The sequence below is a fragment of the Schistocerca americana genome, chromosome X, assembly GCF_021461395.2.
Source record: "Schistocerca americana isolate TAMUIC-IGC-003095 chromosome X, iqSchAmer2.1, whole genome shotgun sequence".
Lineage (NCBI taxonomy): Eukaryota > Metazoa > Arthropoda > Insecta > Orthoptera > Acrididae > Schistocerca > Schistocerca americana.
This window is the reverse complement of record NC_060130.1, coordinates 603319932-603347337: the sequence shown is the minus strand read 5'-3', so window position 1 is coordinate 603347337 and position 27406 is coordinate 603319932. Positions and strand designations below refer to the sequence as shown.

At 42.0% G+C, this 27406-nt stretch overlaps 1 protein-coding gene across 2 annotated transcripts in view; it reads right to left on the bottom strand.

Annotated features, from left to right (window-relative positions):
• Window positions 1–27406, bottom strand: part of LOC124555316 (gamma-aminobutyric acid type B receptor subunit 1) — a 118956-nt gene that overhangs the window by 11200 nt on the left and 80350 nt on the right. For both annotated transcript variants that reach the window (XM_047129192.1, XM_047129191.1), the window contains exons 14-15: window positions 20787–21043; window positions 2819–2956 (exon numbers count right to left, since the gene is read on the bottom strand). In XM_047129192.1, the coding sequence (XP_046985148.1) occupies window positions 2819–2956; window positions 20787–21043 (395 nt within the window). The remainder of the gene's footprint in view (window positions 1–2818; window positions 2957–20786; window positions 21044–27406) is intronic.

Here is a 27406-nt window from a genome sequence, read left to right as displayed (position 1 = left end):
TAACTTAGCTAACAAAATATTTCAGAAGATTTCTTAATGTGTAAGATAGGCACAAAGACTAGACAGCTAACTATGTGGGAAATGGGGGAAATTGTGTGCAGAGACAGAGTAAGCCACGGAAGCTGTATACGTGGTGAGTGGTACGAGTGTTAAAACATCGAAACCTGCTGTGATGTGGGACCGCTTTCTCCCAGCTGGTGATTTGTCAGAGATGAGCTCGGTCCATAGAACAGTGCCATGGATGACAACGTATGGCAGGCTTCTTCTCTGTGCAGAGGCATGAAATGGTGTTGATTTGGATCTTGAGTGATGATCTGTCACATACACAACATTATCTACTCTGGTGATTATGATATTAACCTGGTGCTCAGTAAGATGTTAATGTGAAATGCTTATGATGAATATATAAGAAAAAAACTGACGTCTGAGTATCTGTTGACTTGGTGATCTCAGTTGGAGAACAGCTCCACACACAACTTCCAGGTGAACAAGAATGATTAGCACAGCAGACCGGAACTGACTAGTGGGACTCGTCTACTACTGCAAACAGTGACTGAATTATTTAAGGAAATCAGTATCTAAAACATCAGAATGGACAGTGTATGCACTTGCACGTACTACATACATAAGTACGAGGGGCTTTCAATAAGTAATTTTTTTTTCCTGAAAGCAGATTGGCTTTATTCAAGATTCCAGTACACCATATTATTCCCCACTCTTTCGGCCCCTATTTTCTAACATAATCTCCGTTCAATGCAACATCCTTACACCACCTTACTGAGAGGGTTTATATGCCCCCACGGTACCACTCTACTGGTTGATGCCAGACCCAACATCTTGCTGTATCATCAGTAAACTACCCATCATCCACACAACACACAAGCAATTCTGCACAGACGGTCCTTCACTGCTATTTATGGTCTTCTGCTAGGTGGCAAGGAACCTAGTGAGCACACAACTTTGAGTGCCCCAACTGGTGGGTGAATATGCCTGCACTACCAACAAAGATGTCCAGTTGTGCAGTGAGGTGTTCGATTGTGACCCGTCGATCACCTCGAATGAGAGTGCTCTCAAATTGCAACACTGGAGGAGTCACAGCTGTGTGCAGCTGGCTGGCACACGGAAGATCAGACAGGTTTGCGTGATCTTGCTGTGACGATGACAGATGCCTTGCCAGACAACTCCCGTGCTTTCGTTCAGTGCCAGGGCTCCGTAGACATCGTGTGAGTGCATATCTGCACATGAAATGCTCTGGTTTCTCATCAAATGAAACCTGATGACAGCTCTCCGCTTGGAACGCATCTCCGTTACAGACGCCACTTTGAAAGCTACATATAGCACTGCCACCGATTAGAACTTCGTGAAACTATATGGGCTGAAGCAGGAATATTCCAGAATGTCCTACAACAAATTCCACTTTTTTTCACTGAAATGGGCTGAGAAAAAACAAAAATGTATTGCATTGCTTACTGAACACCCCTCATACGAGTATCAGTCGAGCTACCACAACACCACACTATTATGTCCCACACATCTGTCGAACTTGGATTTAAGTAATCCCCAGAGCATCAAATCAGAGAATAGAACAGTACACAACAAAATTACAATTTAACTGTTTAATAACAATAATAATGTACTGTGTAAATGACAGTGAAAACATACAAAGAAAACTTGTGGGCGAGGAGCTTCATATAAGCGAGACAGAAAGTGAAAAGGCCCTTTTGTCAAAAAGTTTAGACTTTGAGTTACTGTAATTTTTACTTTCAGCATTAAACTCTGAACAATCTGTAAAAAAATATATATCTATCTCTAAATCTGAGTTATGATAGGTTGAATATTTGTGATGGAAAAGAGGTGTTTTGAGATAATGTGTTTTAAAGTTTCACTTTATTACCACTGTTTAATTGGGCATATTTAAGAAATAAGTTCTGCATATATAATACCCTTAAGATGTCCTTCGTCAAATGGTACAGAGGTTTTTTTTTTAAGTTAACATTACATATTATGTAGTGAACCCCTTTAGACCTACAGCACACTACAGTATACATAAATTTAAAACCAAGTAAATTGGTCTCAAATTTAGAGAAATTAGTGCACCATGTGCTGCTTTCTTCTGGCAAAGTTTTGGTACTTTTATTCTATGTTATGGCCAAATGTTAATTGGCAACATCTGTAAGAATTTATAACTCTAATATAAAACGGGACTACTTGTCTTGTTTGCCATTACTGTAATCACAAAATTCTTTTATTGCGAAACTACTCTGAGCTCCTTAAATGCTTCTAAAATTTAAGATATGCTATTTTGTGAAGCATTGTATACATAGCTGTAAGATTTTGAAAACAGGCCTCGTCAGACCAATGTCATTACGCCATCATGACAAGAGATCTATTTTTAGAGGACTGACATAGAGTTCTTTTAAAGATACTATTGACTCCTGTTGGATTTAAACAATTTTCAAAATGATATGAACATGTACACAATGAAGTGAATTACTATAACACACAAAAAAGCAAAAATGGATGTTCTAGACATTACTGAACATTTTTGTTTGTACTGAGAATTTTACTTTTCTGACACAGCACAGCTCTAAACTGTAATCTCATGAAGTAGGAAGTAAAAATGATTATTAAACTGGACAGCCTACCATCTTAAGTTAATTAAATCTGGCATTGTGCTAAACATAATGGCACCACGCAGACGTATGCAGCTATCAAAAGTAAAACAAAAAGGAAGAAACAGAAATTCATCTTTCTATAACATGTAAGGATGCAAGGAAAAGGAAAGTACACACAAATACTTAGTTTGGGTGTTACTTACAGCAGCTATAAGCTTTTGTAATTCTTCGTTTTCTGCCACCAGTTTCTGGTATTTTTCCTCATCTTCTTTTGTCATGCCAACATCAGGATTGTATTTTGATTCTGCTTTATCACGTGGATGTCTGATCACCTCTATTACCTGTAATTGTATAGATACAAAGTACTGTATACATTCATACTGCAAGAGTATTGTCTATATTGAAAGAAACCTAAGATATCTGGCAGTACACAAAAAATGGGATGAAATAGGTGAAGGAATGAATAGTATTGACTAGCAGAGGAATAGTAGATATCTAAGGAGCAGGAGAAGGGAATTATGAGTCAATAAATAAATAAATGAAGACCAGAAAATTTAATAATGAAGGCAACAAATAATAATACTTGTGCTAATATCTTAAAAGATAGCAGCACTCTATCTTCTCCATAACTACCACCTCTTGACAGCAATTTCTCCACACAAACACAAAAGTGAAATTTTTGATGTAACATTAATAGTAACAAGTCCAGAACTGTGCAGCAAAAAACCTGGTTGTCTTTTAAAACACTCTTTTAGCTGAACTAAACTGAGCCTCAACTACAAATTGCATTCGTTCTCTTCTTTCAAATTCTGCTCTACTGTTAACCAAGTAGGGACATCATCTCTAAGAGAAACAATTTTGTGAATGGCTTAACCACAGCCTAAAAAGTAATTTCTTCACCTTATATGATGTGTGTGTTAGTTTTTTTTGTAAAGCTTGCTGATGTCACTCAGTTGGAAAAGGACTGAAAATTACAGAGAGGAAGAGGAAGAGGAGGAGGAGGAGGAGGAAGAAGAAGGTGGTGGTGGTGGTGGTGGTGGTGGTGGTGGCAGCAGTGATTTTTCAGGCCACACAACTATGATTTCTTTAGCTCTTGTATAAAATACTTAAGAGAAGTGTTATCATAAATAGGTAAAATATCAATTAACATGCACACTAAAATGGAATCTGTTCACACACACACACACACACACACACACACACACACACACACACACGTATGTGTGTGCCCACAGACAGGCACGCACACACATTCACAACTCTGTTCACACATGCACAAATAAACCTAAATGCATAAACCTAGTCTTGTTGTAAAAGAAAGACTGTACTATAACATAGGAGTGACCACTCATAAATGTGAGAAGGTATGGAGTGATATACTAAATCGAATGCTTTTGTCAGAGCACATAACATTCTTGCGAATTTTTTACCTTTTGCAGCCCCAGTCAAGTGCAATCGAAAGTAGTAGCAACAATTTCTGTTTCTGTTGTTTGGTTTAGTTTTTGTTCATGCATGCTTCAGTGGATTTGACTTTTTTAACTGGTGTTGATTAACTTTTTTAAGTGTTTGCATATTTTATGACCTAAATGAAGTATATGGATAACAAGAAGCAGCATAGCATCAGTACTTAAGACTACATCAAGCAATTGCTTGGGTTAGTGTTATATTCATTGTTGAATAAACAAACATGGACTAAAGATGGATAAAGAGAGAGCCAACTATGTACAGAACAAGAGGAATTGTCTGCCTTCTGGAAACAGTCTGAAGCTGTGTTAGGCACAGTGTAGGGGTTTCATGCTGCTGCTCTGGACTGCGGTGGTGTTGAGGCAGCCGACATGAATGCTTTGAGATCTCTGGTGCCTATAGTGTCATCCACGATCCCTGTTGCAGTGTGTTCCCATTCACTCATCCTGATCAGCTAAGACTCACTGTGGTGACTGGCAAACAGTAGCAGGATTTCGAATCTCTGTGCGAAAGGTAAAAGTGTAAGCTGCCCACACAGTTGTCCCTTTATGCCTTAAAAATAGGTTTGAAGTATTGTCACCTGCTGAAAGTACATCTGAACAAGCACAGGATGCCTGATCTTTTGGGACTGGGGCAATCTTCTTGAAAGGTCTTGTTTTAACGTCAAGTTTAACACATATATTTCAGAACGACACAACACATATAAGTCACAGAGTAAGTTGACAAGCAAGACGTGTACACGTTAGCATTCGAATGAGCACTGAGTCCCAGTCTAGCGGCCGTTGCTCGGCTGGCCGCTTAGGTGGCGCAGTTGCTGCATGGCTGGCAGACAGCGCCGCACGTAGAGGACGCGCCTAATTGCGCGGCGGCGCTTTGAATGATCGGCGAGTCACAACACTTTTGCCCCTTTGAAATTGTTGCACTGGTCCTGATGGAGGTGTCCTGGAGATGGCTAATGTCCATAGGCGTTGTTTGACTCACCGTAAAGTCTCGAGGAGGAGGCTTCCCGTATGGACGGAAGTGTCCCCGATGATAACGCGTCGAGATGACAGGAGACGTAGGGGTCGAATCTGCTGGGGCCCCATGCACCAATCAGTCGTGGCAAGTCCAGTTGATATAACAGGAGACATGGGCGATGTGTCTGCGTCCGTTGGAGGAGGAGGCGAGTAGATTGGCTCTGATAGAGGATGGTCATCCGATTCCTGCATGGGCACGTCTCCTGGTGGCATCCGTTCTTGTGCTGGCATCGCGATGACAGTGAGAGGGCTGCGTTGTGAGTATTGAGAGATGCCAAGATCCCGAGCGTCAGGTAGCGGCATTTGGAACAGGCGTTGCCAGCACACGAGGCCGAAGCTGGTCCGAATGATGCACTGCAACACCCGTGTCCGTCTGGATTTCATACAGGCGTCGGCCACGGTGTCATAAGATGCGGCCCGGGCTCCATTTTGGCCGCCTGCCATATCCCCGTACCCAGACGAGGTCGTCAGTGGTGAACCGGCTAAGTGAAGGCACCTGCTGCCGTGAGGTGGAAGGCCGCAGAAGATGAAGTAGCGTGCGGGGCTGTCGGCCATGTAAGAGCTCAGCTGGGCTGTGGTCGCCCATGGGGGTGAAACGGTAAGGCTCCAGGAACTGGAGAAGCGCCTCATCAGCAGCAGAAGAAGCCAGAAGTTTCCGCATCTGAGCCTTAAATGTGCGGACCAGTCGTTCAGCCTCACTGTTTGATTGTGGATGGAACGGCGGGGCCGTGACGAGCACAAAAATCCGCAAATTCAGAAGAGGCAAATTGCGGACCATTATCAGTAACAAGAGTAGAGGGGAGGCCTTCCCAAGAAAAAATGCAGGCGAGAGCACTTGTGGTTGCCGCGGTGGTAGGCAACGTGCAACGGACAATGAAAGGAAAGTTAAGAGTAGGCGTCAATTACAAGGAGCCAATAAGTACCTAGAAAGGGTCCCGCAAAGTCAGCATGAATGCGCTCCCAGGGCTTCTCAGGCGAAGGCCACTGTGACAAAGATGACTTCGGGGCAGCGGCCTGTGACGCACAAGGGCCGCAGGCGGCTACCATGTGTGCTATTTCAGAGTCGATGCCAGGCCAGTACACATGACGGCACACCAGAGATTTTGTGCGAGACACACCGCAGTGCCTTTGGTGAAGGAGGCGCAAGACCAAAGCACGCAAAGACGCAGGTACCACAACACGCGGTGAAGCATTGTCAGTGGAAAGGAGGATAACACCATCCCTAGCCGTGAGGCAGTAGCGCAAAGCGTAGTAGTTCCGCAACGGATCAGAAGTCTTAGCGGATGGGCGATCTGGCCAACCCTTCTGAATACAGCGTAAAACCCGGGAGAGGGTAGGGTCAGAACCCGTAGCAGCCGCCAGCCTGTCCCCAGTGATGGGGAACCCGTCCACAACCCGCTGCTTGGCAACATCCAGGTGGAAACACAAAAGCTCGTCCCTATCGAATGCCTGATCAGGACCCATGGGAAGGCGAGACAGAGCATCGGCATTGGCATGTTGAGCCATTGGCAGGAAATGAATCTTATAATTGAAACTAGACAAGTAAAGAGCCCAACGCTGGAGGCGGTGTGCAGCCTTGTCGGGAAGCAACGTTGATGGATGAAACAAGGAAACAAGTGGTTTGTGATCCGTAACAAGATGAAATTTTGAGCCATAGAGAAAAACACCAAACTTATGAAGAGCATAAATAATGGCCAAAGCTTCTATTTCAATTTGAGAATACTTTTGTTGGGCATCCGTGAGCGTTTTGGAGGCATAAGCAATGGGTTGTTCCGAACCGCCAGAAAAACGGTGCGCAAGGACTGCACCGACCCCGTATTGAGAGACGTCTGTGGCAAGAACAAGATGTTGGCCAGGTCGATAAGTAGCCAGGTACGGGGCCTGTTTCAGCATAGTCTTCAGTTTCTGGAAAGCTGCATCGCATGACGCGGACCAGTGAAAAGGCACGTTTTTATGCAACAGGCGATGCAATGGCTGAGCCACCGAAGCCGCAGACGGTAAAAACTTGTGATAGTATGCTATTTTCCCCAAGAAGGCCTGCAGTTCCATAACAGATGTAGGGCGAGGAAGGGCATCGATTGCCGCGACAGTTTGCTGAAGTGGACGAATACCCTCTCGAGAGAGTTGAAACCCCAAGTACGTGATAGATTCCTGAAAAAATTGTGATTTCTGAAGATTACACTTAAGACCGGCAGTCTGTAAGACATGAAAAAGTGTGTGGAGATTTTGAAGATGTTCTTCAGTGGTGGAGCCAGTGACAACAATGTCGTCCATGTAATTGATACACCCAGGGACAGGGAGCAATAATTGTTCCAAGAATCTCTGAAAGAGAGCAGGGGCGCTAGCAACCCCGAATGGCAATCGTTGGTATTGATAGAGGCCGAAAGGCATGTTAAGGACCAGAAACTGCCGGGAAGCAGCGTCAAGAGGAAGTTGATGATAAGCTTCTGAGAGGTCAATTTTAGAAAAATACTGGCCTCCAGCAAGTTTAGTGAACAGTTCTTCAGGATGGGGCATAAGGTAAGTGTCGATGAGGCATTGAGCATTTACAGTGGTTTTGAAATCGCCACAGAGACAAATATCACCATTTGGCTTAGCAACGATGACGACAGGAGAGGACCACTCACTGGAAGTGACAGGAAGCAAGACCCCTGAAGTAGTGAGATGATCCAGCTCCCGTTTTACCCGATCACGAAGGGCCGCAGGAATGGGCCAAGCCCGAAAAAACTTAGGACGAGCAGTGGGTTTGAGCGTAATATGAGCTTCAAAGTCGTTTGCACGGCCTAACCCAGGAGAAAAAAGGGACGAAAATGTCGTCGACAAGGAATCCAATTGGGCATAAGGAATAGCATCAGAGACAATATTGACAGAGTCATCTATGGAGAACCCAAAAACACGAAAGGCATCGAAACCAAAAAGATTCTCTGTGTTACTCTGGTCGACCACAAATATGGGAACAGTGCGAACGACAGATTTGTAAGATACCTCAGTATTAAACTGTCCCAAGAGAGAAATCTTCTCTTTATTGTAGGTCCGTAATTGCCGAGTGACAGGTGACAGGAGTGGAGAACCCAACTGAAGATACGTCTGAGAATTAATTATAATGGCAGCAGAACCGGTATCCACCTGCATGCGAACATCTCGACCAAGGATTTGGACAGTGAGGAATAACTTCCCTGAAAGGGAAGAAGTGCAATTGACAGACAACACAGAACCAGAATCAGCGTCATGTTCATGAACATCATGTATGCGGTCGGATTTGCAAACGGAAGACACATGACCTTTCTTTTTGCAATTGTGACACACAGCCCAACATTGGGGACAATCCTCGCGTGAATGTTTCGTAAAACACCGCGGACATGAAGGAAGTTGCCGGGGGTTTTGCTGCAGTTTCTTAGCGGGTTGTTTACGGTTAGGCCGAGGCTGCATGTGGGAGCGCACTGCAGGTACGTCGTCAACAGCGCACAGAGGTTGTATTTCCCCGACATCACCCCACGCCTCTATTTGCGCCCCAGTGGCGCGAGAAATTTCACAAGACTGCGCAATGGAGAGAACTTCATCTAGAGTAGGATTTGGCAACTGAAGGGCACATTGCCGAACTTCTTTGTTGGGCACCGACCGGATAATAGTATCCCGTACCATGGAATCGGCATAGGATTCTTTGTGAACGTCAGTAACAAATTGACACTTTTGACTGAGGCCGTGAAGTTCAGCAGCCCAAGCATGATAGGATTGATGTGGCTGTTTTTGACAACGATAAAAGGCAACACGAGAGGCTACCACATGCATTTGCTTTTGAAAATAGACAGACAGAAGTGAGCACATTTCAGCGAAGGACAAAGACGCAGGATCCTTCAAAGGAGCCGATTGCGACAACAACCGATACATTTGAAGTGAAATCCAGGAAAGGAACAGAGACTTACAAGGTTGTTCGTCCGTGACATGAAATGCCAAGAAGTGTTGTCGAAGATGTTTTTCATAATCAGACCAGTCTTCCGCCGTCTCGTCGTAAGGAGGAAAAGGAGGTATAGCCAAAGACAAGAAACGCCCCGCATTTGACGCCACGACGAAATCGCGAATCGCCGCTGTTAGAAGCGTTTGCTGTTCAAGGAGATTTTGCAATAGTCGTTCCACAGTAGCCATGGAAACCTGTGGGTCAACGGTGAAAAGGAAAAATCCCATCCTCGTCGCCAATTGTTTTAACGTCAAGTTTAACGCATATATTTCAGAACGACACAACACATAAGTCACAGAGTAAGTTGACAAGCAAGACATGTGTACACGTTAGCATTCGAATGAGCACTGAGTCCCAGTCTAGCGGCCGCTGCTCGGCTGGCCGCTTATGTGGTGCAGCTGCTGCATGGCTGGCAGACAGCGCCGCACATAGAGGACGCGCATGATTGCGCGGCGGCGCTTTGAATGATCGGCGAGTCACAACAGGTCTTGACAAGCACAATGGGTGGATTTGCTAGTCACTGGGAGCTACAATGTTAAGTCAGGTGATGGAGCCCCTTAGGGAAATAATGAGCAGGTCATAAAGGAAGGCCAGTCTCTACTCTGCTTGCCAAAGAGTCTCAACCAAGATGTAGAGGATGCTCTGTCAGTGGTCACTGATAGCACTAGGTGTAATGGGCTGCAAATTGTGGATCATTTCATCACAAATGACTCCTGCCACCTGGGTTTATAAGTCATCCTCAGTTCCTACAGTCAGCTTGCTGCTTTTGTTAAGAAATTTTGCCTCAAACGTGGTTTGGAGTCAAGTGGAAGTCTTAAATCAGATTCATAGACAATTCTGTGGTGATTTTTGATGTGGATTTCTTAATTTCCGCTATTGAATGGAGAGCTGCAGGACCCTCTTAACAGGTCAGTACTGCACCACATGCAAGAAGTGGTTACTATGATAACAGTATCTGTGATGTGCACATGTGGATTTTTTATGACAGAGAAACAAAGGATATGAGCTCCCTTAATGAAAGGGTAGCATCTGTCATGGCAGAATGAAGAAAGACAAAAGGCATAGGATAATGATATGCATGAATACAAATAGTGGTAGCTTTTTTATTTTTATTTTTATTTTTTATTTTTTAGGGTTCAAAACTGCTACAGTCATAAGCACCCATTCTGTGGCTTAGGGAACGGTAAAAAACCGAATGTGAAATCAGCAGCAATGGGAGTGAAACTCAAGGAGGAAGGAAACTAAAAACGGAAGGAAATCTTAGAAAACTACTATTGAAGGGGGAGGGAGGGGGGTTGTATTCCCCAAAACGGAGCTTCAAATGACCGATGTCATCTCACTGACACTGATAAACTGAAGGATGTGATCAGCTGAGCACGTGTCATCAGCTAAAAGGGAAGATATATCAGGTGACAATTGTAAATTGGTGCATAGCAGATTAAAATAGGGGCACTGAAGTAAAAGTTGTCTTGCTGTCTATGGTTGAGAGCAGTGAGGACAAAGCAGGGGAGGATCACCACTTAAAATATGTTGACGGCAAAAAAGACAGTGTCCTATCCAGAGTCTAGTTAAAATTACGAGACCGGGAGGAAGAGGTCCAAGCACAGGGAAGAGGTATAAGGCCTGTAATTTATTATCAGGAAGTGTAAACTAATGTGTGTGCCATAAAAGAGTAACATGACGACATAAAATGCTCTGTAGATCAGCAAATGGAACCATGTGAACAGCAGGCTGAGGAAGAGAGATTGCAGCCTTGGCTGCTATATCGGCTGCCTTGTTTCCGCGGATAGCAACGTGCCCTGGGATCCAGAGGAATGCCACAGAGACTCCCCCCAAGTGGAGGCTGTCCTGAATCTGGTGAACCAGAGGGTGGAAAGGATAAAGAACTTGGAGGTTGAGAAGAGAGTTGAGCGAATCCAAGCATATAATATACTGTAGCCGCTTATGGTGATGGATGTATTGGACAGCCTGGAGAACAGCATAAAGCTTCACAGTAAATACCAAACACTGGTCGGGAAGCTGAAATCTATTAGGAGTGTTGCCAACAATATAGGCACTCCCAACACCAAATGTGGTCTTTGAGCCATCAGTGTAAATAAATGTGGCATCCTTCATTTGTGTGCACAGGGGGTGGGTACTATCCTTGAGGGGCAGCTGACAAAGGGCACAGTGAAGGCAGGTCCAGGGACAAAGCCAAGGTGGCACCATACCACCATTTGTCAATGAAGTTTTAGGAAAGTGGAAGGAAAGAGACTGTAACAGATGACGAAAGCGGACTCCCGGTGGTGGTAGAGGAGAACAGCGGCCTCCATACCCCACATACAAGGAGGCGTTGAAAAAAAGGGCACGAGTCAGAAGGGCAAGCATGGAAGACAGATGACTAGCATAGCGACTCAGTAGGACAGCTCGCCAATTGGATAGTGGAGGTACAGCAGTCTGAGGACTACTCGGTCCGCTCCCCAAGGTACCACTTAGAACACGGAGAGTGTTGAGGGATTGCATACAGTGAGCTGCAAGATATGAAATGTAGGAAGACCAGCACAGTTTTCTGTCAAACATAAGTCCCAAGAATTTGGTGATATTAGCAAACAGAAGGTCGACAGGGCCTAGGTGTAGGGAAGGCGGAGGAAACTCTGCACAACACAAAAAATTTACACAGGCAGTCCTATTGGGAGAAAAGCGGAAGCCAGTTTCGATGCTCCACGAGTGGAGGCGATCGAGACATCCTTGAAGACTTCGTTCAAGAAGGCTGGTCCGTTAAGGGCTGTAGTAGATTGTAAAATTGTCAACAAAGAGGGAGCCTGAGACATCGGGAAGGAGACAATCCATAATTGTATTTATGGTGATGGCAAACAGTACAACACTCAGTATGGAGCCCTGGGGCACCCCGTTTTCATGGGAGAAAGTACGGGAGTGAGTGGTGTGCACCCGCACCTGAAAGGTGCGCTCTGTCATAAATTCACGAATAAATAGGGGTAGCTGCCCTCGAAAGCATCGAGAGAACAGTGTGCGGAGGATACCTGTCCTCCGACAAAATGGCTCTGAGCACTATGGGACTTAACATCTGAGGTCATCAGTCCCCTAGAACTTAGAACTACTTAAACCTAACTAACCTATGGACATCACACACATTCATGCCCGAGGCAGGATTCGAACCTGCGACCGTAGCGGTCGCGCGGTTCCAGACTGAAGCGCCTAGAACCGCTCGGCCACATTGGCCGGCTGTCCTCCGACAAGTATCATATGCTATCTCCAGATCAACAAATATTGCTAGCGGTTGGCATTTCCTGAGAAAATTGCTCACAATATAAGTGGAGAGAGCAACAAGATGGTCAACTGCAGAATGATGCTTTCAGGAACCGCATTGGGCAGGTGTTAAAAGCCACCAGCCTAAACAGCAATTCACCATACACTCCAAAACCTTACCAACACTACTCGTGAGAGAAATGGGACGATAGCAAGAGGGGAGATGTTTGTCCTTTCCAGGGATTGGAACAGGAATGACGATAGCTTCCCGCCATCTTCTGGAAAAGATACTGTCGGTCCAAATTCGATTATAAAGGCGAAGGAGGTAATGCAGACTACAGTATGATAAATGCAGCAACATTTGGACATGGATGCCATCCGGTCCTGGGGCGGAAGAGTGAGAGGAAGAGAGTGTGTGTTGGAGTTTCTACATAAAGAAAACAGTATTATAGCTTTCACGATTTTGAGAGGAGAAAGCAAAAGGTCACACTTCCTCTGCTTATTTCTTCAGGAGAAAGGCTGGCAGGTAATTTGAAGAGCTCAAAATCTCAGCAAAGTGTTGATCCAATGAGTTAGAAATTGCAACTGGGTCCATAAGGTATCATGTGCGACAGTGAGCCCAGATATCAGGGAGAAACTATACATTCTGGATAACCGTCGAATTCAACTCCAAACTACAGATGAAGGAGTGAAGGAATTAAAGGACAGCATCGTGCACGTAATTGCTTAGAGCGGATACAATTGGCCAATGTAGGATGGTGGCAGAAAATGCGAAGAGCATGTCTCCGCTCGCGTATTGCATCACGGCACATCTCGTTCCACCAAGGAACGGGGGGATGCCGGGGCAAAGGGGAGGTATGAGGTATTGAATGTTCCGCAGCTGTATGAATAACTTCCATAACATGAGTGTACTGATCGTCGATGCTAGGAAAGTGACAGTCATTGAATGTCGCTAGAGAGAAAAAAAAGTGTCCAATTGGCTTGGGAAAATTTCCAGCATCTTGGGTGCATAGATGACAGTTGTGGCTGTAATCGAAGGACACGTGGAAAATGGTCACTTGAGTGTTTATCCACTAGAGTGAACCATTCAAACTGTCAAGTTAGCTGAACAGTACCAACCGGAAGGTCCAAATGAGAGAAGTTTGACATGGAGGCAGACAAAAATGTAGGTTCCCCAGTGTTGAGGCAACGAAGATCCGTTTGGTGGAAGAGGTCAATCAATAGGGAGTCTCGCGGACAAGGACGCGGAGATCCCCAAAGCAGGTGGTGGGCATTGAAGTCGCCAACCAGCAAATGGGGAGGGGGGGGGGGGGGGCGACCAAGGAGATGAAGGAGATCGGCTGTTGCAATTGGTGTGAACGATGGAAAACGATGGAATGTATATGGTACAAAGGGAGAAGGTGAATCCAAGTATCCAGAAAGGGAAAGACATACAGTGACAGCTTGGAAGGAACTGTTTAAGGGGATTGCGTGATAATGGACAGTCCCATGGAGAAGAATCATAAGCCCCCGCGTGCCAGAGTGCCATCAACAGAGGGGAGATCAAACCGGACTGATTGTAAATGAGGGAAGACAAATAATCAACATAGGGCGGACAGAAAATGGGAAAATCTCACCATGTTTGCCGTCAACTCAACGATCACTGAGAGCTGGTGGCTGATGGCAGGGAACAGCATTCAGCCAAAGGCAGAAGATCCTCATCCATAGGTTGCTTGGGGGCCGCTCCTGCCACCATTGATTGGCTGGTGGATCGGCCGCCAGCGGTGTGTCTCGGCAACATGGAAGACGGCCGAGGGCGGCTACTGCTGGGTGGCGCTGTAGATGAGACACGCTGTGGTGGAGAAGGAGAGGAACTTTGTTTCTTTTGAGCATTCTTGGAAGTAGAATGGTGGGAGGAGGGAGGAATCAATGGTTGGGAGGTCGGAGTATGTAAAAAATCTTTGCGAGTAGGCTCTTTCTTGGAAGTCAGGGTGTCCGATTTTGGGGCCCGTGATTTAGCAGGAGTCGATGAAGGGTGAGCCTGAGAGTGAGCAGGCGATAGTGGGGATGATGAACGGGTGATCTTTGGGTTGGCCGATCTGACGACCGCAGCGCTAAAGGTGAGATCGTAAGTCTGTGTGGCTACCTCCTCAGCAGGCCGAGGAGATGCAAGGTCAGTGCTATATTTACCTGCTGGGAGCACAGTGGGCTTTCTACTGGCAAATAACTTACAAGCAGCAAATGTGAACACCTTTTCCTTCACTCTGATTTCCTGAATAATTTGTTCATCTTTGAAAATAGGGCAATCTGTAGAAGCAGCAGCGTGGTCGCCCATACAGTTGATGCAATGAGGGGATGGAGGTGGACAATCACCCTCATGGGCATCCCTGCCACATGTAACGCATTTGACCAGATTGGAACACGACTGGCTGGTATGATTAAACCACTGACACCGATAGTAACGTGTAGGGTTGGGGATGTAAGGGCGAACTGAAATGATCTCATATCCTGCTTTAAGTAGTATCATGTACACAAGGTATAAAAGCGCAGTGCACTGGCAGAGCTGTCATTTGCACTCAGGTGTTCAATGTGATTATGGTCACACACTGGGAATTAACACACTTTGGAATGGTAGTTGGAGCAAGATGCATGGGACATTCCATTTCGGAAATCACTAGGAAATTCAATATTCCAAGATTCACAGCATCATGAGCATGCTTAGAATATCAAATTTCAGCCATTATCTCTCATGATGGACAATGCAGAGGCTGACAGCCTCTACTTAATGTTTGAGAACAGTGGCATTTGTATAGAGTTTTCAGTGCTAACAAACAAACAGCACTACACAAAATAAACACAGAAATCAATATGGAAAGTAGGATGAACATATCTGTTATACCAATGCTGCAAAATTTGCTATTAATGGACTATGGCAGCAGACGACTGTTGCGAGTGCCTTTGTTAACATCACAACACTGTCTGCAGCACCTCTCCTGTGCTTGTGACCATATCAGTTGGACCCTAGAAGACTGGGAAACCATGGCCTGGTCAAATGAGTTGCAGTTTCAGTTGGTAAGAGCTGATGGTAGGGTTCGAATGTGGCGCAGATCCCATGAAGCCATGGACCCATGTTGTCAACAAGGCACTGTGCTAGCTTGTGGTGGCTCCAAAATGGTGTAGGCTGTGTTTACATGGAATGGGCTAGGTCCTCTGGTCCAACTGAACCAATCACTGATCATTTGCAGCCACTCATGGTCCTCATGTTTCCAAACAACAATGGAATTTTTATGGATCACAATGCATCATGTCGCTGGCCCACAATTGTTCGCGATTCATTTGAAAAACATTCTGGACAAATCAAGCGAATGATTTGGGCACCCACACCAACTGACACTAATCACATTGAACATTTATGGGACATAATCGAGAGGTCAGTTCATGTACAAAATCCTGTACTGTCAACACTTTAGCAATTATGAATGGCTATAGCACCAGCACAGCTCAATATTTCTGCAGGATTTGCAACGACTTGTTGAGTCCATGCTATGGTGAGCTGCTGCATTACACCAGGCAAAAGGAGGTCTGGAACAATAGTAGGAGGTATCCTATGACTTCTGTCACCTCAGTGTAGTATCAGTTAACTGCAGGAGTTTCCACCGAAAGGTCCCAGAACTACTTTTGCTTGTGAACAGTAATTATGCCTACATAGTACTTGGGACAGAAAGCTGGCTGAGGCCAGATGTTAGTAGCAATGAAATTCTAAATTCTGACTGCAACGTACATCACAAAGATAAGAAGAGCACCAGTGGTGAAAATGCATTTATAGCTGTAAATAACATCTAACAGGGCCAGTAAAGATTCCAAATTTGAAATAATTTGTATGAAGGTAAGTGTTATAGGTAGATCAACCACAGTAATCATCCACTTTTATAAAAATCTTGCCTCAGGAATGGTGGTGGTGGATTGTTTGACGGAAAACTTCAAGAATATTGCATGTACATTTCCTGGTTCTGCTATAGTATTGGGGGAGGTTATAACTTACCAGATGTAGGGATATGTGTGAAATTGTTCTAAATACCTTACCTGAAAATTACCTTCAGTAGTTTATCAGAGAGCTGACTCACGAAGATAACATTTTAGATCTCCAAACAAGCTCTAACGTTTTGACTCAGTTAACACACAACTGATAATCTATGATCATAACAATACAGCTATAAATATGAATGTAAAGAAATGTATCAAGATTATTTCTGCTTAGCAAGTGTGACAAGAAGCAGACTTCACATTATCTGAATGGCCGACAAGAAATATTTATCTCTGGGACTGAAAATGTTGAGTATGAATGGACAAAGTTAATGAGCAATATACAATACACCTTACACAGGTATGCTATGTGCGACACAAAGTTGTGAGGGTCGGGAAAAGCTTGCCATGGTTTGATAGCCACATTATAAAGTCGCTCCAAAGGCAAAGAGAACTTCACTGTTGTTTTAAACTTGGCTGAAGTCTCATTGACACAAAAACTGAACAATACCAAAATTAGCATAAAGAGGGCCATGCATTAACTGTTCAACTTACGTGAAAGTAAAATTCTCTCTACCAATTTGACAAAAAATCCTTAGAAGTTTTGGTCCTACATTTCATCAGTAAACAAATGTTATCCATCTGTCCAGATACACTGTGAGTGTAATGGCACTGAAATGGAGGATGAGAGAAGGCTAAAATATTATACTTCTTTTCCCGACATTGTTTCACTGAGGAAGATGGTACTGTGGGTCCCCTTTTAAACTGTCACAGCAACATCAACATAAGTGACCACAGGACAGGAAAATAAACTGAAATCACTCAACAGAAGGGGTCAATTGGACCTGATAGGATACCTATACATTTGTGTACAGGATGAGTCAGTAGGGAAGGTGCATGCTTTGAGGGGTGATATTTTTAGTGATTCTTAACAACAAAAGTCATATGAACTCATCTCCTATTCTTAACAGTTTCTGAGGAAACAAATGATAACAGTTGGGAACAAGATAAATGCAGGTGATAGTAAATGAAACAGTGTGATCTAATGTTTTGTTTGATTGTGTACACTTCCTCACAAAACATGTTCATAAAGTTCACTATCAGTTGCAATTCATTTTGCAGCCATTGTAGACAGCTGCTGCGTTGCTGATGTGAGCTTATTTGTATGGTCCTTTACTTGAGTACATGCATGTAAAATACAAGGTAGAATTTCCTCCTTTGTGTCCACTCTGTGCTTGTAGACTTTGCTCTTAAGCCAAACCCACAAACAGTAATGTAATGCAGTAAGATCAGCAGACCTCGATGGCCAAGAAATGACATCACGGCAACCAATCCAATGCTCAGGATACGTTTCAGTGATGTCCTCTGTCACTGGCCCTAGAGAATGCACAAGTGAAGTGTGCATTGAAATGGTCAGTAAAGACAACACTAAGCACCCTAATGCCACTTTGGTTGTATTCACATGTAAGTGCTGATGATGAAGAACATGTGATTGATGGCAGTGATTTTCAAACAGCTGTATGTAGGATACGGTTAAGAAAAGGGCATACGTTCATTTGAAGTTTTTTGTTCGAACTTACTCCTCTTCAAGCAGCACTGTACTGTAGATCACTAAAGGAGCGAAGCATTTCAAGTGATTAGAAAAATGTAGAAATTATACATTTTCCAGAAGGGTTGTTGGACAGATGAACAAAACTATAGGCCTATATCACTGATGTTACTACTATCTGGAAGTCTGAACATGTTTCATGCTCGCATATTACATTTCTGTAGGCCAAAATCTCTACAGGAATCAACATTGATTCCATAAACAACAATCACATGAAACCCAATTGGTTTTACCTGTCTATGACAGCAGTAGACACTGGTATTCAGGTTACTGACATGAGCTGCATCCTCAGGAAAGTGTTCGATACAGTTATGAATTTTTGTCTAATGAACAAAATATAAGTCTACAGAATATCAGACCAGCTTTGTGATTGAATTGAAGAGTTCCTAGCAAACAGAACACGAAACAGAATACAGCATGTCATTCTTAATGGAGAGAGAGACCTTCAGACGAAATAGTAACTTCAGGTGTATTGCAAAGAGAGTGTTATGGGACTAATATTTTTCACAATGTACACACGTGACATAACACATGATATTGGAAGTTCCATGAAGCTTTTTGCAAATGACATTATTGTAGTGAGAGAAATTGCATCCACAAGAAAATTGTAGTGAAATGCAAAAAGGCCTTCAGAGGACCACATGACTTCAGGCAGCAGTTGGCAACTGACCCTCAACACAAATGCATCATATTACACATCAATAGGCAGAAAGACCCATTATTGTGTGATTGCACAATTGCATCACAAAAACTGGAAGCAGTCACACCAATGAAATATTTGGGAGTATGTGCAAAGAGGGATCTGAAGTGGGATGATGACATATAATTAATCGCAGGTAAGGCAGGTGCCAGAGAGATTCAATGGAAGAATCCACAGGAACTGTAGTCCACCCATGAAGGAGGTAGCTTACAAGAGCCTTGTTTGGCCAATACTTTAATATTGCTTGTGAGTCTTGGATCCATACCAGATAGGATTGATACAGGAAACAGAGAAGATCAAAAGAAAAGTAACATGTTATGTCACAGGTTCATTTAGCAAGTGCAAAAGTGTCAAAGGGATGCTCATCATGCTACAAGTGGCAGACACAAAGTGGTTTACTGTTAGAGGGGTCAACTAATATACTGTTTCTTCCTACATGTATCTCACAAAAAGACACTGGCAGTATAACAGAGAGACTTGAATTCAAAGTACCCTCTGCAAAACATTGTAACATGGCTTATGGAATATAGATGAAGTTGATATACATGAAATGTATTCGCAGTTGCAAATATGCACAACCATCAGTTGTATAATGGAATGATGAGACTGAAAATTTGTGCCACACCGGGACTCTAACACCGATTTCCAGCTTATCACGAGTTGTTGCCTTGCCATTTGGCTACCTGAATGTGAATCACTGCCAGACCCAAACTTCCATGTCATCGAACATGTTTGTAACAACCTGTGCTCATACATCCATTATGTATATTCCTGTACAGGGGAGACATTTTACTAGGAAGTTGCTTGCTCGGTGTTGGAAGATAAATACAATATTGCAGTGCCTGTGTTATTCCGAATTATGACGCAAAGTTCCTTGGACATGTACGTATGGTAAAGCAACCACTCATGATAAGTGGGAAACCCAGGTTCGAGTCCTGGTCCAGCACAAATTTTCATTGCATTATACTGCTGATGGTAGTCCATATTCGCAACTGCAAAAACACTTCATGTATTCCATGATGGCTGTAGTGGCCAGAGTGCCTGTTCCTTTGGACATGCATGTCCAAAGGAACCTGGCATCGTAATTCAGAATAACACAGGCACTGCTATATTGTAGATGTAGATGTATTATTAACTAACAAATTTCTAGGCGTCCTCTCAGAAGGACTTCTAAAAGACATTTCAGGTAAAGTTGCTTGTGAATACCACCTGATGGCCTATGTGAATAGTTGTATCTCTACTCAAGAGTTTGCCTGAGCAAAATTAATACAAAAGTGATGCACAGCACATGTTTCAGAGCTTTTTCCACTAATAGTTCTATAGATCCGCTTGAGATTTAGTTCTTGAAACATTTTATTTTCGACAGAGTTGCATAGTCTCCATTGTCTGAGACATTCAGTACTGAAGCATGTTCATAATGGTAACAGAAGACTGGCAAGTTATGACCTGAGGTCAGTTCAGAGAGCCCTTGTTTACGGAACTTGACACTAATCATTGCTGGTTGAGTCCCCCTTGATGATCATTTAGCACTGTCCATGGGGACACATTTAGCTTACCTGACATTGCAGATACAGCAAGCAAGAGACCCAATCATTATTTTGGTGAGTTAACACTCATGTACTGAATGCAGTTTCAATATTAGTAACGTTGAATCTAGCAAATACACTGATTAAGAACATCTCTTATGTGTAATTAAGTCATTCTCCATTAAATGCTAAGACTGAAAGGTGAGCAGAAGAACTTTCTTGATTGTGAAAATCAGTTTTTAGCAATAATGAGAATGGTCCAAAAAGCTGGTCACTTTACAACACCAAATTGTTGTCACTAACATTTACATATAGAGTCTACTACACAGTTACACAACTATCATGAAATCTCCACAAGGTATCAGTAATATAGGTTTCATACCAAAGCCAAAAATACTTGTTATTTCTCCTTCCTCAGTGCCTTCTCCCCCCTCTTCAAACAAACAAACACAAACACACTTCCTTTTCCAATTATTTGCAACATATATCTACAAAGATTAATAATGTTTTATGTGATCACATTTTCATAAGACTTTACATAGAAAGCTGTAACACAATATTAAATGGCATAGAAATTGCTGCATGCGTCAGAATACAATCAGGTAACATCCTACACATTAAGTGGGCTGAAATAATTCAAATTGCTTTCTTACCTTTGGCACAAATATAAGAGCCATACTCAAGAAGCAACAGAATATTACAGCAAGAGCAACAAATGCAAAACTAGCATCTTGTTGTGATGCTATGACCATTGTAACAGGAGCAGTAATAAGACACAACACGACAACATTGTAAATAGACATTCCCACATAACGAGAGTCATTTATCTGTTTCACTTTGATGCTTCGTGTCTCATATGCCAAAAACAGTCCAAAAACCAGTACTAAGCCTTTGTAACCGTACATAACACCTGTGGAAACAAACACACATATGAATATGTATGGGAAGTCACAACTGAAAATACGAAGACATTTATAAAAAGTAAGTTTTAAAGACTAAGAATATTTTGTAGCAAACAAATCATTTTAGTCATGCATTTTGCCAGTGACTTCCATTGTTGGTTCAGACTTTCATGATAAAAATCAGGACAAGATAAATCATTTTTCAGCTTGGCAGAGAAAGTTTCTGATTGTTTATATCCAAAATCCACTTGTTTTTCATTGTAGCTGCCCATTTTTACCAATCGTTTTCCAGTGAGTAGAGTCCATCACCAAAGTGAAATTCGTGAAGGCCTTCAAAATACCTGTCTATAGCAGCTATAACCTCCTCTTTTGACTTAAAATGTTTCCTGGTCATAAATTTCTTTAACAGATGAAAGTCACTGGAAGAACAATTTGGAGATTTGGTAGATATTCCAACAGTTCTTATTTCATATCCCTCACTTTTCACAGTGCCTTAGCACCTCTGTGTGTAGGTAGTTTGTTCTGATGAAAGATGACTATTTTGCAAAGCAGGTCTCTCCTCACACAGTTTTTCACATAGCTGCTCTAAAGGAAAGAAATGAATAATAGACACAGACCATTAGCTTGGACTGGACATATATAGGGACAGTAACCAGCCACACATCTTACAAAATTTAAGGAAATCCAAAGAAGGATGGCCAGATTGGCATTTGAGTCTGCTTCTCCCACATGCCTGTTCAGTGTCTTAACCAATGTGCCACCTCAGAGATCAGTTGCTACAGAAGACTTGCCATACATACCAGTTAGTAGTTTAGCATTGTTAATTATTAAGAGTAATACTTTTTGCAACCCAGAAAATGCTGCCTATATGTTTTCTAGCAGATAAAACTTCCTTTGTCATTTGTATTGCAATGCTACTGGCTTCCACCCACCTGCTTTGACAGCTGTGTTGTTCCTGAATACAAAGGTGGAGCCAGGTCTCAATCACCATAACAAATTGGCACTTCAAATCAGTAATACTCTCTTTAAAATAGTCCAAACACCGCAGAAAAGTTACGTTTCTGCTTTAGCTTTTGGACAGCGCTCAACAGATGATGCATCCATCTTGAAAAAGCTTTTCCACAATTAATTCTTCTTTATTGAAATAATTAGCAACCAGTTGCACAAAACAAATTTTATTTCCTTAACTATTTTCAGTTACGTAGTGCCCTTCTTTAGAAGGTTATAACTTTCGCATTATTTGCAAGTATCAAAAATAAGATGCATGCAGCATATTTCTGTGGTCATGTGGCTATAGTGCCTGCACAAAAATGACATAAGGAAGCCAAACAACAAGTGCAGACATTACAATGTTTCATCATGTCATTTTTTGTGCAGGCACTATGAACCACATAACCACAGCCATATGCTGCATACATCTTATTTTTGACACTCGCAAATAATGTGATAATTAAAACCTTTGGGAGAAGGGCACTAAGCCACTAAACCCATCAAGGAAATAAAATTTCTTTTGTGCAGCCTGTTGCTGATTATTTCAATAAATACACCTACAGTTGCTGAAGATGAATAAAATACTAAAATTAATTCTTCGTACAAAATGTCACACTCTCTTCCTTCTTATATGCCAATGATATGAGCCACTTCATACAGCTTTGCCTATTATACAATATCACATTGTGCAGTTACTATATGGGTCAATTTGTTGTTTTAGTTTTGGGACAGAGTTCATGTGGATTATATCTGATAGTACAACAGCCACAATTGAATGCACCTGGCCATTTCTTAACTGCCAAAAACAAACATACATACTCCATATAAACCTTCATTAACTTAAGTGAACTGCACATGATAATACTGCTTTAAAAAAATAGTTCGAAGACTGATTTTATTCCTGGCATATATGTGATGTCAGCACAGTAACTACATGACAGATTGAACTAACAACAATAAATAACTCGTGTATTCGATCAGTCAATTGTGAACAGGTAGTGTTAAGTAGTGGACATGCAGCTGTAGTATTTCAACATTGTTGTGTCACAAACTGCAACGGAGCAACATGGAGGCTACATAGAGCATCTGAAGCATTAAAACCACCACCTTAACTTTTCTGTACTTTTTAAATGTAGCCTCAAAACTTTTTTGGACCGACAGGGTAAACATATTGTACATACCAATTTGATAATGACCTGCATCATTGCACAGTACGTACCAAGATAACAAAATGAAATTTAATTGATATCAACACAATCTCTATGCTAAGTTGAAAAAATTGTACCTTGTCCTTGTATAAGCTATTTTACAGTTAGTGATACTCTGTGATTTTTAAGTATCCCCAAATTATAAAGTATATTACAACAGACACACAGCCACTTATTTTAGGTTAAAATCACAAACAGTTATTGACTATTAGGACATTTCACAGACTTGGGTATGCCATCTCTTCATGAAGGATGGTTCATGAGAAGCCGGTTATTTCTTTTTACATATCTGAAGTTTTATTTATTTTGCTGAGATGCACACTGAAATCCAAAGCAGTACAATAAAATATGTACTAAGAATTGGGGAACTGATTTCACCTGCTGCATTTCAACAAACTGCAAAAGTTTTACCTCAAATACTTATACAGGTGCATAACACATGATGCACTGAGCTCTTGTTTTCATTCAAACACATAACAAAAACTAAATTAAAATGTAGAGCAGCCACGAGTCACATGTCAATTTTCTTTATTTTACATGTTACACTCGATAATCATGAGCATCTTCAGAACTGTGGAAATACGTGTTACATCACCATACAATAAGATCAATTAAGAGATTCAACTTCCAGCATGACAATTTACACTACATGTCTGAGGACCACTCGTTACAAATATCAGCCTGTGTAAAACACTGCCATCGCACATAAAATGGAGTAAGTTGGTTGTGTACAGTTAACATAAACTCTGTGTTCAGGTGCATTCTGTTTCTTGCTGAGTGGGTCAATGTCCTATCAATATGAACTTCCATTGAAACTGCCTCATGAAACCTTATGTAAAGCTATATAATACAAAAACAACACTAATATCACTAAAGTATGGCAAATATCTGCTGCTTTTTTGGGCATGCACACACCCAAGTCTAAAAAAACGCATGTGGTTATTAAAACAATTTTAAAGGGCTTGAGTAAAATTAAAATTATAACTGCCAATTTTACATGGGTAACACACATCATGTGTACAGCAGGTTATTAATGGCATTAAAACTGACCTATATTAACACAGACGAAACATGCCATTCATACGTAATGGCATGATTCCTCTTACATCTACAACTATTAGAGTGCAGTATACAGAGAAGGTGATTACAGCATGCATATTTATTTACAAAGCACATATTTGGTACATATATGTATTTACTCACACCCATGAAGGTAACAAATATAAAATTGCACAGAAAATGGTTCAAATGGCTCTGAGCACTATGGGACTTAACATCTGAGGTCATCAGTCCCCTAGAACTTAGAACTACTTAAACCTAACTAACCTAAGGACATCACACACATCCATGCCCGAGGCAGGATTCGAACCTGCGACCGTAGCAGTCGCGCGGACCCGGACTAAAGCGCATAGAACCGCTCAGCCACCGCAGCCGGCAAAATTGCACAGAAATTACGTACTTAAACCATACGGCAATTGGGAAGACTATTCATATTGGCTCAGCTGATGTCATAAACGTGGTAAGAGTTAGCACTTTCAAGGGCATGAATAAATTTTTAAGATTCATTAGAGGTTAACTTTTAAATTAATATAAAAAGAAATTAAAATTGCCTTTTTTCCAGACACTGACTTATGTATGTCAATTTGTAAATGCTCATTAAAATCATTAAAAACTACCTATTACTAAGTTTATATGATTCCAGAAATCAAAACATAGTGGAATTATTCATCTAAAGATTACAATTTATTAAGATGGAAAAACAAAAAAAATTCCATTTATGGTGCATGAAAGTTTCACAATTAAGCAAGACGGCAGATACACCATTCAAGTTGGCAGTGATAACAGTGCAGGGGTCGTAATGATTCACCACTTATTGGCATGAGGGCACATATCTAAAATTAATCACTATTGTAACATGACATAGTAAAAAAGAAATCAAAACTGTAATTGCCATTTTAACGGGTATCATGGTGGCGAGCATGAGGTCCTATAACTGACTGCATTGCGCTATGTCTTCCCAGGAAGAAAGCTAATGTCGCATTTAGGACAAGCAACTCATTAGAAATTGTCAAATTACGAATATTGGCCAGACAGGAAGACCATTTCAGGTGCAATATCAAGAACATTGTAATCTGCAATCAAACAATACAGCACTGAGTGAGCACATGAAAGCAAACAACCATACTCTAGGCGACATTCAGGATAGTATGAGAGTTGTCAACATTGCGGATAATGGCCCAACATTGAACGTATTGGAATAACTGGAAATCTTCATTGAAAAGAAAAGAAACACACATACTTTGTTATACAGTCGTAACGAGTTTAATGTGAACGATTTCTTCCGTTTGCAATGATGTACTGTAGACAGGCACTTGTGACCTAGTTATTAACCGAACTTGTAGTTGGTCCCGCATGAAGCAGTTGTGCAATGACTGCAGGAATGAATGTTACCCATGATTTAATTCTAAAAAGCTTTTAACTGCCTGCCATTTTATTCTCAAACATGTACAATTTATAGGAATTTTATCTGATACTTGTCTTTACCTAGAAGCATATACGCAAGCTGCGTTAGAAGATATCTCAGCAATTTACTGTATGCAATGCCTTTTACAGCAACTGCTGACTCCTTGACACGTTGCCATGTTAGGTGATTAAGTAAAAGTGGTTAAAGCAAACCGCTGTTTAAATTGTGTACTTATTCCCAGACATTATTGCCTTGGTTACATACAGTGGAAATATGATGCTTATTACTCTGTTTACCTCACGAATGTTCTTGGTGCTTGCAGTTCAGATCAGTAGATAAAGTGTTGTACGTGTCGCATGCCCTTCATGTTTACATGCTGATAGTATTCGATTATCATAATCATTTTCCTACACTTAACCATAATGGGAACAAACTATTCCACTAAATATAATCATCATCACATTATAATCATAATAACTGAAGAGTAAGACAGTTGAAACTTTGTTAGTGCCATCAGGACTCTTTTCTTGTACTCTCCACCATCACACCCATTAAAATGGCAATTACGGTTTTGATTTGATTTTTACAATGTCACGTTACAATAGTGGTTAATTTTAGATATGTGCACTCACATCCATAAAAGTGGTGATTCGTTACCACTCCTGCACTGTTATCGCTGCCAACCTGAATGGTCCATCTGCCATCTTCCTTAATTGTGAAAATTTCATGTACCATAATTGGAAAAAAAAAATTGTTTTTCCATCTTAATAAATTGTAATGTTTAGGTGAATAATCTCACTATGTCTCAACGTCTGCAGACATACACATTTAGTTGTAGGTGGTTTTTAATGAATATTTACAAGTACGGCATATGTAAGTCAATTTAATTTAAGAGGTATTTACAAGTAGTTATGAATCTTATAAATGTGCTCATGCCCTTAAAAACTGCGACTCTTTACCATCTTCATGACATCAGCTGAGCCAACATGAACGGTCTTCCTAATTGCCATCTGTTTTCAATACAAAGATCCATGCAATTTCAACTTTGTTACCTTCATACGTGTAATCAAGTGTGTGTGTGTGTGTATATATATATAAAAAAACAAAGATGAGGTGACTTACCGAACAAAAGCGCTGGCAGGTCGATAGACACACAAACAAACACAAACATACACACAAAATTCAAGCTTTCGCAACAAACTGTTGCCTCATCAGGAAAGAGGGAAGGAGAGGGAAAGACGAAAGGATGTGGGCTTCAAGGGAGAGGGCAAGGAGTCACTTCAATCCCGGGAGCGGAAAGACCCACCTTAGGGGGAAAAAAGGACGGGCACACACTCGCACACACACACATATCCATCCACACATATACAGACACAAGCAGACATATTTAAAGACAAAGAGTTTGGGCAGAGATGTCAGTCGAGGCAGAAGTGCAGAGGCAAAGATGTTGTTGAATGACAGGTGAGGTATGAGTGGCGGCAACTTGAAATTAGCGGAGATTGAGGCCTGGTGGATAACGGGAAGAGAGGATATATTGAAGAGCAAGTTCCCATCTCCGGAGTTCGGATAGGTTGGTGTTAGTGGGAAGTATCCAGATAACCCGGACGGTGTAACACTGTGCCAAGATGTGCTGGCCGTGCACCAAGGCATGTTTAGCCACAGGGTGATCCTCATTACCAACAAACACTGTCTGCCTGTGTCCATTCATG